The sequence below is a fragment of the Ciconia boyciana genome, chromosome 36, assembly GCF_034638445.1.
Source record: "Ciconia boyciana chromosome 36, ASM3463844v1, whole genome shotgun sequence".
In the NCBI taxonomy this organism is placed as follows: Eukaryota; Metazoa; Chordata; class Aves; order Ciconiiformes; family Ciconiidae; genus Ciconia; species Ciconia boyciana.
This window is the reverse complement of record NC_132969.1, coordinates 160,865-174,684: the sequence shown is the minus strand read 5'-3', so window position 1 is coordinate 174,684 and position 13,820 is coordinate 160,865. Positions and strand designations below refer to the sequence as shown.

General features: G+C 58.6%; 1 protein-coding gene across 1 annotated transcript in view; it reads left to right on the top strand.

Annotated features, from left to right (window-relative positions):
* LOC140645630 (sodium/glucose cotransporter 2-like) overlaps positions 1-12,939 on the top strand; it is a 28,437-nt gene extending 15,498 nt beyond the window's left edge. Inside the window, 12 exon segments of the mRNA XM_072849078.1 lie at positions 1,314-1,419; positions 2,335-2,415; positions 4,123-4,322; positions 5,389-5,524; positions 9,241-9,318; positions 9,321-9,347; positions 11,693-11,843; positions 11,946-12,114; positions 12,218-12,233; positions 12,236-12,432; positions 12,526-12,625; positions 12,752-12,939. Coding sequence (XP_072705179.1) covers positions 1,314-1,419; positions 2,335-2,415; positions 4,123-4,322; positions 5,389-5,524; positions 9,241-9,318; positions 9,321-9,347; positions 11,693-11,843; positions 11,946-12,114; positions 12,218-12,233; positions 12,236-12,432; positions 12,526-12,625; positions 12,752-12,939 — 1,449 coding nt within the window.
* The last annotated feature ends 881 nt before the right edge of the window (positions 12,940-13,820 follow it).

Here is a 13,820-nt window from a genome sequence, read left to right as displayed (position 1 = left end):
CTATAGGGGACCTATAGGGGGCTCTGGGGGGCTATAGGGGCCGGGGGGAGAGGGAGGGGCTTCTAGGGGGCTGAGGGGCCCGTCTGAGGGTTGGGGGGACCTATAGGGGCTGGGGGACCCTAGGGGACCTATAGGAGATCTAGAGGGGCTGGGGGAGGATCTATAGGAGACCTATAGGGGCTGGGGGTGACCCTGGGGGGCTAAAGGGGACCTATAAGGAGTGGGAGAAGACCTATAGGGGCTGCGGGGGTCTATAGGGGCCGAGGATCCTGGGGGGTTCTATGGGGGATGAGGGGGCCCCTCTGAGGGTTAAGAGGGACCTATAGGGGCTGGGGGGATCCTAGGGGACCTATAGGGGATCTATAGGGGCTGGGAGGCGATCTATAGGGAACCTTTAGGGGATGGGGGGTCTATAGGAGCCGGGGGTCCTGGGGGGGCTTCTACGGGGCTGGGGGCACCCTATAGGGGCTGGGGGTCCTTGGGGGTTCCTCTATTGGGTTTTGGGGGACCCTATGGGGGCTGGGGGGATCTGTAGGGGATGAGGGGGTCCTATAGGGGCTAGGGGGATCTATAGGAGCTGGATGGGACCTATAGGGGCTAGGGGTCCTTGGGAGGGTCTTCTATGGGGTTTGGGGGGGGTATGGGATCTGGGGTCTCTATGGGATCTGAAGGGTTCCCTATAGGGCCTGGGGGGGTCTCTATAGGGTCTGGGGGTCATTATAGGGACTGAGGGATTCTCATGGGGTTTGGAGGGTCCCTATGGGGTCTGGGGGTCCATATATGGATGGAAGGGTCCCTATGGGGTCTAGGGGCCCCTATGGGGTTTGGAGGGTCCCTATGGGGTCTGGGGGTCCCTATAGGTACTGACGGGTCCCTGTGGGGTCTGTGGGTCCCTATGGGGCTTCGAGGGTCCCTGTGGGGTCTGGGAGTCCCTATAGGTACTGACGGGTCCCTATAGGGGTGGAGGGGTCCCTGTGGGGTCTGTGGGTCCCTATGGGGCTTCGAGGGTCCCTGTGGGGTCTGGGAGTCCCTATAGGTACTGACGGGTCCCTATAGGGGTGGAGGGGTCCCTGTGGGGTCTGTGGGTCCCTATGGGGTTTGGAGGGTCCCTATAGGGTCGGGGGGTCCCTATAGGGCCCGACGGATCCCTGTGGGGTCGGGGGGTCCCTATAGGGATGGAGGGATCTCTATGGTGTTGGGGGGTCTCTATAGGGATGGAGGGGTCCCTATGGGGCTCAGGGGGCCCCTGTGGGGCCGGGGGCCCCGGAGGCCCCTGGGGTCCCGATGGGGTCGCTATAGGGGCCGCCCCGCAGGGGGCCATGTACTCGGGGGCCATCTTCATCCGGGAGGCGCTGGGCTGGGACCTCTACGCCGCCGTGGGGGCCCTGCTGGCCGTCACCGCCCTCTACACCGTCACCGGTGGGGGCAGGGCCGGAGGGGGGCGGGGCCGGAAGGGGCGGGGCCAAAGGGGGCGGGGCCAAAAGGGGGCGGGGACCTGGGGTGGGGCCCAAGGGGTGCGTGTGCTGGTGGGAGTCGGTGGTGCCCGGGGCGGGGGGCGTGGCCATAGAGGAGGGGAGTGGCTTGCGTGGGCGGGGCCGCAGCGAAGGGGCGGGGCCATGTGGGGCGGGGCCACAGGGGGCGGGGACCTGGGGTGCATGTGCTGGTGGGAGTCGGTGGTGTCCGGGGAAGGGGCGTGGCCATAGAGGAAGGGCGTGGTTTGCATGGGCGGGGCCGCAGCGAAGGGGCGGGTCTACATGGGGCGGAGTCAAAGGGGGCGGGGCCCAAGGGGGCTGGCATGCGGGTGGGAGTTGGTGGTGCCCAGGGCAGGGCGTGGCCACAAAGGAGGGGCGTGGCTTGTGTGGGCGGAGACAGAGGGGTGGGGCCCAAGAGGGCGGGAGCTGGTGGGGTTCGGGGAAGGGGCAGGGTCGAGATGGGCGTGGTCAGATGGGGGTGTGACCCAAAAGGGGCGGGGCTAAGTGGCCAGGGGTCAAAGGGGCAGGGCCTGAGAGGGGCGGGGCCGAGGGTGGTTCACATGCTGTTTGGGGGTGGGGCTAAAGGCGAGGGGTGGGGCCTGGTAAGGGGCGTGGCCAACGGAGGCAGGGCCAACGGTTGACCATGGGGTGGGACCCAGTGGTGCCAAGGGCAGGGCTAAGTCGAGAGGGCGGGGCGTGTTCTGAGGGGCGTGGCTAAAGGGGGCTTAGGTGTGCTGGTGGCATGGGGGCGGGTTTAAGGCCCGTGGGCGGGGCCTGAGAGGGGAGGGCGTGGTCTGGTGGTGGGAGGGGCTGTGGGGGCGTGGCCTGGTGGGGGCGTGGCCTAATGGGGGCGTGGCCTGCAGGGGGCTGGCAGCGCTGATGTACGCGGACCTGGTGCAGACCCTCATCATCGTCGTGGGGGCCTCCGTCCTGGCCGGCTACGGTGGGACTGGGAGCACTGGGAGGGGACTGGGAGGCACTGGGAGGGGACTGGTGGGTACTGGGAGGGGACTGGGAGCACTGGGAGGGGACTGGTGGGTACTGGGAGGGGACTGGGAACACGGGGAGGGGACTGGGAGGCACTGGGAGGGGACTGGTGGATACTGGGAGGGGACTGGGAGGCACTGGTGGATACTGGGAGGGGACTGGGAGCACTGGGAGGGGACTGGGAGGCACTGGGAGGGGACTGGTGGGTACTGGGAGGGGACTGGGAGCACTGGGAGGGGACTGGTGGGTACTGGGAGGGGACTGGGAACGCGGGGGGGGGACGGGGAGGGACGGGGAGGGGACTGGTGGATACTGGGAGGGGACTGGGAGGCACTGGTGGATACTGGGAGGGGACTGGGAGCACTGGGAGGGGACTGGGAGGCACTGGGAGGGGACTGGTGGGTACTGGGAGGGGACTGGGAGCACTGGGAGGGGACTGGTGGGTACTGGGAGGGGACTGGGAACACGGGGAGGGGACTGGGAGGCACTGGGAGGGGACTGGTGGATACTGGGAGGGGACTGGGAGGCACTGGTGGATACTGGGAGGGGACTGGGAGCACTGGGAGGGGACTGGGGAGCACTGGAAGATGCTAGGAGGGGACTGGGGGATACTGGGAGGGGAATGGAGAGGTGCTGGGAGACACTGGGAGCACTGGGAGAGGACTGGGGGGTACTGGGGAGGTGCTGGAAGGGCATTGGGGCACCGGAAAGCACTGGGAGGCACTGGGAAAGGATTGAGGGGGACTGGGAGGGACTGGGAGGCACTGGGAGGCAGTGGAAGGCAGCACTGTAGTGTCATACTGGTCTGTACTGGTCCATACTGGTCCTTATTGGTCTACACTGGTGCTGGGCATTGTGGGGGAGCTCTGGGGGAGGCAGTGGACCGTACTGGGAGCACTGGGAGGAGGCAGCAGGAGCCCTGGGAAGGCACGCTGTGCCTCCCCCCATCCCATACTGGTCCATGCTGGTTCTTACTGGTCCATACCGGTCCATTCTGGTCCTTACTGGTCCACACTGGTGCGGGGCCTTGTGGGGGAGCTCGGGGGGGGAGGCGCACTGGGCCGTACTGGGAGCACTGGGAGGAGGCAGCTGGAGTCCTGGGAAGGCACGCTGTGCCTTCCCCCACCCCATACTGGTCCATACTGGTTCTTACTGGTCCATACTGTTCCACACTGATCCTTACTGGTGCTGGGCCTTGTGGGGGAGCTCTGGGGGAGGCACTGGGATGTACTGGGAGCACTGGGAGGAGGCAGCAGGAGCCCTGGGAAGGCACGCTGTGCCTCCCCCCATCTCATACTGGTCCATGCTGGTTCTTACTGGTCCATACTGGTCCTTACTGGTCCACACTGGTGCTGGGCCTTGTGGGGGAGCTCGGGGGGGGAGGGGCACTGGGCCGTACTGGGAGCACTGGGAGGAGGCAGCTGGAGTCCTGGGAAGGCACGCTGTGCCTTCCCCCACCCCATACTGGTCCATACTGGTCCATACTGGTTCTTACTGTTCCACACTGATCCTTACTGGTGCTGGGCCTTGTGGGGGAGCTCTGGGGGAGGCACTGGGATGTACTGGGAGCACTGGGAGGAGGCAGCAGGAGCCCTGGGAAGGCACGCTGTGCCTTCCCCCACCCCATACAGGTCCTTACTGGTCCATACTGGGAAACCCGCAGCGCTGGGCGCCGTGGGGGGCTACGAGGGGCTGGTGGAGCGTTACCCCCTGGCGCTGCCCCCCAACGTGACGGGTCCCTGCGGTCGCCCCCGCCCCGACGCCTTCCACCTCCTGCGGCATCCCAGTACCGGGGACCTGCCCTGGCCCGGCCTCCTCCTGGGACTGGGCGTCATCTCCGCCTGGTACTGGTGTACCGACCAGGTGGGACTGGGAGGGCACTGGGAGGGCACTGGGAGGCATTGAGAAGGGATTGAGGGGTGCTGGGAGGCACTGGGAAGGGATTGGGAGGCACTGAGAGGGAATTGGGGGGCACTGGGGGGCACTGAAAGGTGCTGGGAGGGGATTGAGGGACAGTGGGAGGCACTGGGAGGGGACTGGGAGGCACTGGGAGGGAATTGGGGGCCACTGGGGGGCACTGGGAGGGCACTGAAAGGTGCTGGGAGGGGATTGAGGGACAGTGGGAGGCACTGGGAGGGGACTGGGGGGCACTGGGAGGGGACTGGGAGGCACTGGGAGGGAATTGGGGGCCACTGGGAGGCACTGGAAGTAGACTGGAAGGTGCTGGGAGGAGATTGAAGGACACTGGGAGGCACTGGGAAGGGACTGAGAGGGGACTGGGAGGTGCTGGGAGACACTGGTAGGGCACTGGGAGGCATGAAAAGGGATTGAGGGGCACTGGCAGGGGATTGGGAGGCACTGGGAGAGGACTGGGATGCGCTGGGAGGGGATCGAGGGACACTGGGAGAGGACTGGGAGGCAATGGGAGGGGACTGGGAGGTGCTGGGAGGGGATTGAGGGGCACTGGGAGGCACTGGGAAGGGATTAGGGGGCACTGGGAAGGACTGGGAAGGGATTGGAAGGTGCTGGGAGGCTCTGGGAGGGGATTAGGGGCACTGGGAGGCACTGGGAGGGGACTGGGAGGCACTGGGAGGGGATTGGGGGCACTGGGAGGAGACTGGGAGGGGACTGGGAGGCACTGGGAGGGGATTGGAAGATGGTGGCAGGGACTGGGAGGCACTGGGAGGGGACTGGGGGGCACTGGGAGAGGCTTGAGGGGTGCTAGGAGGAACTGGGAGGGGATTGGGAGGCACTGGGAGGCGATTGAGGGGCACTGGGAGACGCTGGGAGGGCACTGGGAGAGGACTGGGAGGCCGCTTGGAGGCACTGGGGTGTAACTGGGAGGCACTGGGAGCACTGGGGAGTGAAGGGGGAGGGGGGCTGTGCCCCCCGGTTGCCATGGCAATCCCCAAATCCGCCCCCCCCCCAGGTGATCGTGCAGCGGTGCTTGGCTGGCCGCTCGCTGACCCACGTCCGCGCCGGCTGCGTCGTCTGCGGTTACCTCAAAGTGCTGCCCATGTTCCTCATGGTGCTGCCCGGCATGGCCGCCCGCGTCCTCTTCCCTGGTCAGCCACCCCTCGCTCACCACTCTGACCTGCCCAAGATGGCCGTCCAAGATGGCCGCCATGTCTTCTTCCCCAGGGAGACCCATCTTGACCCATAATTGCCCCCATGGCCACCCCACAAGCACCTTGGTGTCCCCTGACCATCCTTGGTTGACCCAAGATGGCCGCCCAACATGGCCGCCATGTCTTCTTCCCCAGGGAGACCCATCTTGACCCATAATTGCCCCCTTGGCCACCCCACGGGCACCTTGGTGTCCCCTGACCATCCTTGGTTGACCCAAGATGGCCGCCCAACATGGCCGCCATGTCTTCTTCCCCGGGGAGACCCATCTTGACCCATAATTGCCCCCATGGCCACCCCATGGGCACCTTGGTGTCCCCTGACCATCCTTGGTTGACCCAAGATGGCCGCCCAACATGGCCGCTATGTCTTCTTCCCCGGGGAGACCCATCTTGACCCATAATTGCCCCCATGGCCACCCCACGGGCACCTTGGTGTCCCCTGACCATCCTTGGTTGACCCAAGATGGCTGCCCAACATGGCCGCCATGTCTTCTTCCCCGGGGAGACCCATCTTGACCCATAATTGCCCCCATGGCCACCCCACAAGCACCTTGGTGTCCCCTGACCATCCTTGGTTGACCCAAGATGGCCGCCCAACATGGCCGCCATGTCTTCTTCCCCGGGGAGACCCATCTTGACCCATAATTGCCCCCATGGCCACCCCACAAGCACCTTGGTGTCCCCTGACCATTCTTGGTTGACCCAAGATGGCCGCCCAACATGGCCGCTATGTCTTCTTCCCCGGGGAGACCCATCTTGACCCATAATTGCCCCCATGGCCACCCCACGGCCACCCTGCTCTGCCCTGGCTCTCTTTGGCCAACCAAACATGGCCGCCCAACTTGGTTGCCCAAGATGGCTGCCCAACACAGCCACCCGACATGGCAGTCCAATGTGGCGGTCCAACATGGCTACCCAAAGAGGCTACCCAACGTGGCCACCCAACATGGCTGCCCAACATGGCCGCCCAACATGGCTACCCAACATGGCTGCCCAACATGGCTACCCAACATGGCTACCCAACATGGCTACCCAAAGAGGCTACCCAATGTGGCCACCCAACATGGCTACCCAAAGAGGCTACCCAACATGGCCACCCAACATGGCCACCCAACATGGCTACCCAACATGGCCACCCAACATGGCTACCCAAGGAGGCTACCCAACATGGCCACTCAAGATGGCCGCCCAAGATGGCCGCTGGGTCCTCTTCCCCAGCGAGCCCCACTGTGACCCCCCCAACGCCCCCTATAGGGCCCTATAGCCCCCATAGCCCCCCCCCATAGCCCCCTATAGGGCCCTATAGCCCCCTATAGACCCCATAGCCCCCTATAGCCCCCAGCTCCCTATAGGGCCCTATAGCCCCCATAGCCCCCTATAGACTCCATAGCCCCCATAGACCCTATAGCCCCCCATAGGCCCCTATAGACCCCCATAACACCCCATAGCTGCCTATAGACCCCCATAGCCCCCTATAGCCCCCATACTCCCCACACCCCACACCCCCAACCCCAGCACCCCCGCCCCCCAATCCAGCCCTGTTGCTCCCCAGACACCCTATAGGCCCCCATAACACCCCTATATCCCATAATCCCCATAATCCCGCCTTAATCCCCATGAGCCCTCATAATCCCGCCTTAATCCCCCATAATCCCTAGTAATCCCGCCTTAATCCCCCATGATCCCCATAATCCCACCCTAATCCCCCATAATCCCGCTTTAATCCCCCATAATCCCTCGTAATCCTGCCTTAATCCCCCATGATCCCCCATAATCCGGCCCTAATTCCCCATAATCCCGCCTTAATCTCCCATAATCCATCGTAATCCCCATAATACCACCTTAATCCCCATAATCCCCCTAATCCCGCCTTAATTTCCATAATCCCGCCCTAATTCCCCATAATTGCGATTTAATCTCCCATAATCCCTCGTAATCCCCATACTCCCACAATCTCACCTTAATGCCCCATAATTCCTCATAATACCGCCATAATCCCCCTTAATCTCCAATAATCCCCCACAATCCCACCCTAATTTTCCCAATCCCATAATCCTGTCTTAATCCTGCTTTAATACCCATAATACCGCCCTAATCTCCCATAATCCCGTCCTAATCCCCCGTAATCCCGTCTTAATCTCCCGTAATCCCTCATCCCACCGTAATCACCATAATCCCACCTTAATCCCCCATAATCCCATCGTATTTGCCCATAATCCCCATAATCCCGTCTTAATCCTGCCTTAATCCCCATAATACCGCCTTAATCTCCCATCATCCCATCCTAATCCCCATAATTCCGCATCGATGTCCCACAATTCATAATTCCGTCCTAATCCACATAATCCCACTTTAATCCTCATAATCCCTCATAACCCCCTAATCCCGCCTTTATCTCCCATAATCCCTCATAATCTCGTCTTAATCTACCCATAAACCCTCCTAATCCTGCCTTAATTCCGACATACCCCTTAATCTACCCATAAACCCTCCTAATCCTGCCTTAATGCCGATATACCCCTTAATCTACCCATAATCCCTCCTAATCCTGCCGTAATCCGTTTAATCTCCCATAATACCTCATAATCCTGCCTTAATACTCCGTAATACCGCCTTAATCTCCTATAATTCCCCGTAATCCCACCTTAATCTCCCATAATCCCTCATAATCAAGACTTAATCCCCCGTTAATCCCGCCTTAATTCCCCGTAATCCCTCCTTAATCTCCCATATCACATAAACCCGCCTTAATCTCCTGTAATCCCGCCTTAATCTCACATAATCCCGCTGGAATCCCCCATAATCCCGCCTTACTCTCCCATAATCCCTCATAATCCTGCCTTAATTCCCCGTAATCCCTCCTTAATCTCCCATATCACATAATACCGCCTTAATCCCCCGTAATCCCGCCTTAATCTCCCATAATCCCGCTAGAATCCCCCATAATCCTGCCTTACTCTCCCATAATACCTCATAATCCTGCCTTAATCCCCCGTAATTCCTCCTTAATCTCCCATATCACATAATCCCGCCTTAATCTCACATAATCCCGCTAGAATCCCCCATAATCCCGCCTTACTCTCCCATAATACCTCATAATCCCGCCTTAATTCCCCGTAATCCCACTTTAATCTCCCATATCACATAATCCCGCCTTAATCCCCAGTAATCCCGTCTTAATCTCCCATAATCCCGCTAGAATCCCCATAATCCCGCCTTACTCTCCCATAATCCCTCATAATCCCGCCTTAATCCCCCGTAATCCCTCCTTAATCTCCCATATCACATAATCCCGCCTTAATCTCCCGTAATCCCGCCTTAGTATCACATAATCCAGCTAGAATCCCCCATAATCCCGCCTTACTTTCCCATAATCCCTCATAATCCCGCCTTAATTCCCCGTAATCCCTCCTTAATCTCCCATATCACATAATCCCGCCTTAATCTCCCGTAATCCCGCCCTAATGTCCCATAATCCCGCTAGAATCCCCCATAATCCCGCCTTACTTTCCCATAATCCCTCATAATCCCGCCTCAACCCCCCGTTAATCTCCCCTAATCTCCCCTAATCCCGCCCTCATCCCCACAATCCCCCCCGCGGTGCCCCCGGCGGCCAGCAGGGGGCTCCCCGCTGACGCTCTGCTGCCCCCTAGAGGTGGTGGGCTGCGCGGACCCGCAGGGCTGCCGGCGGGCCTGCGGCTCCCCCGTGGGCTGCTCCAACGTCGCCTACCCCGCCTGGTCCTCACCCTCCTGCCCCCCGGTACGCTCCGCCGCGCGATTGGGGCTATTAGCGCCTCATTAGGGCTATTAGGGCAGTATTAGGGGCTATTAGGGCGTTATTAGGGAGTATTAGGGCGTTACTAAGGCATTATTAGGGCTAGTAGGGTGTTATTAGGGGCTATTAGGGCGTTATTAGGGACTATAAGTGCGTTATTAAGCATTATTAGGGCTAGTAGGGTGTTATTAGGGGCTATTAGGGCGTTATTAGGGAATATTAGGGCGTTATTAAGGCATTATTAGGGCTATTAGGGCATTATTAGGGGCTATTAGGGCGTTATTAGGGGCTATTAGGGCGTTATTAAGGCATTATTAGGGCTATTAGGGCACTATTAGGGGCTATTAGGGCGTTATTAGGGACCATTAGGGCGTTATTAAGGCATTATTAGGGCTATTAGGGTGTTATTAGGGGCTATTAGGGCGTTATTAAGGCTTTATTAGGGCTATTAGGGTGTTATTAGGGGTATTAGGGCGTTATTAAGGCATTATTAGGGCTATTAGGGTGTTATTAGGGGTATTAGGGCGTTAGTAGGGGCTACTAGGGCCTCATTAGGGCGTTATTAGGGGTATTAGGTCGTTATTAAGGCATTATTAGGGATATCAGGGTGTTATTAGGGCGTTATTAAGGCATTATTAGGGATATCAGGGTGTTATTAGGGCGTTATTAAGGCTTTTAAGGTGTTATCAGGGACTATTAGGGCGTTATTAGGGGTATTAGAGTGTTATTAGGGGCTATTAGGGCCTTATTAGGGGCTATCAGGTCGTTATTAGGGGTATTAGAGTGTTATTAGGGGCTATTAGGGCCTTATTAGGGCGTTATTAGGGGTATTAGGGCGTTATTAAGGCATTATTAGGGCTACTAGGGCGTTCTTAGGGGATATTAGGGCGTTATTAGGGCCATTACGGTGTTATTAGGGGCTATTAGGGAGTCATTAGGGACTATTAGGGCGTTATTAAGGCATTATTAGGGCTATTAGGGTGTTATTAGGGGTATTAGGGCGTTATTAAGGCATTATTAGGGCTACTAGGGCGTTATTAGGGCGTTATTAGGGCCATTAGGGTGTTATTAGGGGCTATTAGGGTGTTATTAGGGCTATTAGGGTGTTACTAGGAGCTATTAGTGCGTTATTGGGAGCTATTAGGGCGATTAGGGGACTAGTAGGGCTATTAGGAGGTTATTAGGGTCTATTGGAAGGCTATTGGGGGTTATTAGCTGCTATTAGAAGGCTATTAGCAGTGCTAGAGGGCTATTAGGGCACTCTTAGAGGTTATTAGGGGGTTATTAGTGGCTATTAGGGCATTGTTAGAGATTATTAGGGGTTATTAGCGGCTATTAGGGGGTTATTAGCGGCTACTAGGGCTATTAGAGGGCTATTGGGGGCTATTAGGGCATTCTTAGAAGCTATTAAGGGGTTATTAGCGGGTATTAGGGCATTGTTAGAGGTTATTAGGGGGCTATTAGCAGCTATTAGGGCTATTAGGGCATTCTTAGAAGCTATTAGGGGGTTATTAGCGGCTGTTAGGGCTATTAGAAGGCTATTGGGGGCTATTAGGGCATTCTTAGAAGTTATTAGGGGGCTATTAGCAGCTATTAGGGCTATTGGGGGCTATTAGGGCATTCTTAGAAGTTATTAGGGGGCTATTAGCAGCTATTAGGGCTATTAGGCGACTATTAGGGCACTCTTAGAGGTTATTAGGGAGTTATTAGCGGCTATTAGGGCTATTAGAGGGCTATTGGGGGCTATTAGGGATTCTTAGAAGTTATTAGGGCGTTATTAGCGGCTATTAGGGGGCTATTAGGGCATTCTTAGAGGTTATTAGGGGGTTATTAGCGGTTATTAGGGCTCTTAGAAGACCATTAGTGGGCTATTAAGGCATTCTTAGAGGCTATTAGAGGCTCTTACGGCTATTAGAGGGCTATTAGGGCATTCTTAGAGGTTATTAGCGGCTATTAGAGAGCTATTAGGGCATTCTTAGAGGCTATTATGGGGTTATTAGCGGCTGATAGGGCTATTAGAGGGCTATTGGGGGCTATTAGGGCATTCTTAGAAGTTATTAGGGGGCTATTAGCAGCTATTAGGGCTATTAGGGGACTATTAGGGCATTCTTAGAGGTTATTAGGGGGTTATTAGCGGCTATTAGAGGGCTATTGGGGGCTATTAGCAGCTATTAGGGCTATTAGGGGACTATTAGGGCATTCTTAGAGGTTATTAGCGGCTATTAGGGCTATTAGATGGCTACTAGGGCATTCTTAAAGGTTATTAGAAGCTATTAGGGGGCTATTGGGGGGGTCCTCATTCCAACCTCACCCCCATGCCCCCCCCCCAGGCCTGCGCGGGCTGATGCTGGCGGTGGTCCTGGCCGCCCTCATGTCCTCCTTGGCCTCCATCTTCGCCAGTTCCGGAGCCCTCTTCACCCTCGACGTCTACCAACGCCTGCGGCCTCGTGCCGGACCCCGACATCTCTTGATGGCTGGAAGGTGGGGGGACCAAGGTGTCCGGGGATGGGGGGGACACACACACCCCCAGGAATCTGGGGGACCCCCCCCGGACAGCGGGGGGAGCGCGGGTGTCCTGCGCAGGCTGTGGATCGTGGCGATGGTGGGGCTGAGCCTGGCCTGGCTGCCGGTGGTGGAGGCGGCGCGAGGGGGACAACTCTTCGACTACATCCAGGCCATCGCCAGTTACCTGGCCCCCCCCGTCGCCGCCGTCTTCTTCCTCGCCATCTTCGTCCCCCGCGTCAACGAACCCGTGAGTGACTCGAGGTGGCGGCGATATGGGGCGGGGGGGGGACGACGGGACGGACACCCAGGGGTCTGGGTGGCTGACGCGTCCCCCCCCACCACCACCCCAGGGTGCTTTTTGGGGGCTCCTGGGGGGCTGGGGCTGGGGCTGGCCCGGCTGGTGCCCGAATTCGCCCTGGGGACGGGGACGTGCGGCTCCCCCGGCCGTTGTCCCTCCTTCGTCTGCGGCCTCCATTACCTCCACTTCGCCGCCCTCCTCTTCCTCGCCACCGGCCTCATCGTCATCGTCGTCTCCCTCTGCTACCCTCCCATCCCTCGCCAACACGTAAGTTGGGGGGGGGGACGACGACACCCAGATGTTGGAGGGGGGACACCCAGATGTTGGAGGGGGGACACCCAGACGTCCGGTTGTCCGCAGCTCCACCGGTTGGTGTTCAGCCTCCGACACAGCCGGGAACCGCGGATTGACCTTGACCAACAACCGCCCAAAGACGGGGCCGGCGGCGTCCAGCTCCAGCGTAAGGGACCTGGGTGTCCGGGGAGGGGACCCATGGGTGCGGGGAGGGGACCCATGGGTGCGGGGAGGGGACCCAGGGGTGCGGGGAGGCTCTGGAACTCACCCCCTCCCATCCCCGCTTCTCCAGATGTGGAGGCGGAGCCAGCTGGCCAGGGGGTGGAGCCTGTTGGCCAAGGGGCGGGGCCACCGGGGACAGGGGGCGGGGCTGAGCCCCCGACCCCTCCCCTCGAAGACGCGGTGTGGAGCCGCGTGGTGGACGTCAACGCCTTGATCCTGATGGCCGTCGCCGTCTTCCTCTGGGGGTACTTTGCCTGAGACCCCCCCAAATACACTGAAAGTGCCCCCAAAATGAGCCCAAACTGCCCCAAACTAAGTTAAACCCGGCCTGGAACAAGACTAAAATGGCTCAAAATGAGCCCAAACTGCCTCAAAACTCCCCCAAATGAGCCTGAAATGCCCCCAAAGGAGCCCCCAAACACCCAAATCACCCCCAAATGGCCCCAAACCACCCTGAAATGCCCCCAAATCAGCCCCAAACGCCTCAAGACGCCCCCAAACGACACTAACCCGCCCCCAAAGGAGCCCCAAATGCCCCCAAATGAGCCTGAAAAGACCCCAAATGAGCCTGAACCTCCCCAAATGACATTTAAATGCCCCAAAGTAAGCCAAAACTCCCCAAACGAGACTAAAACGCCCCAAAATGAGCCCCAAATGTCCCAAAATTATCCTGAACCCCCCAAATGACATCAAAGTGCCCCCAAACATGCCAAACCCGGCCCAAAATGAGTCTGAAATGCCCCCAAATGAGCCCAAAACGCCTCAAAACTCCCCAAAACGAGACTAAAATGAGCCCCAAAGCCTCAAAACTCTGCAAAATGAGCCTGAAATGCCCCCAAAAGGGGCCCCAAATGCCTCAAAACTCCCCAAAAGGCCCCAAAATGTCCCAAAATGATCCTGAAACCCCCCAAATGACAAAATGCCCCCAAATAAGCCAAAACTGGCCCAAAACGAGACTAAAATGCCCCCAAATGAGCCCCAAACGCCCCAAATGAGCCCCAAACGCCTCAAAACTCCCCCAAACAAGACTAAAATGCCCCAAAACGAACCCCAAACGCCTCAAACCTCCCCAAAATGAGCCTAAAAATGAGCCCCCAATGCCTCCAAACTCGCCCAAATGAACCCAAAATGCCCCCAAA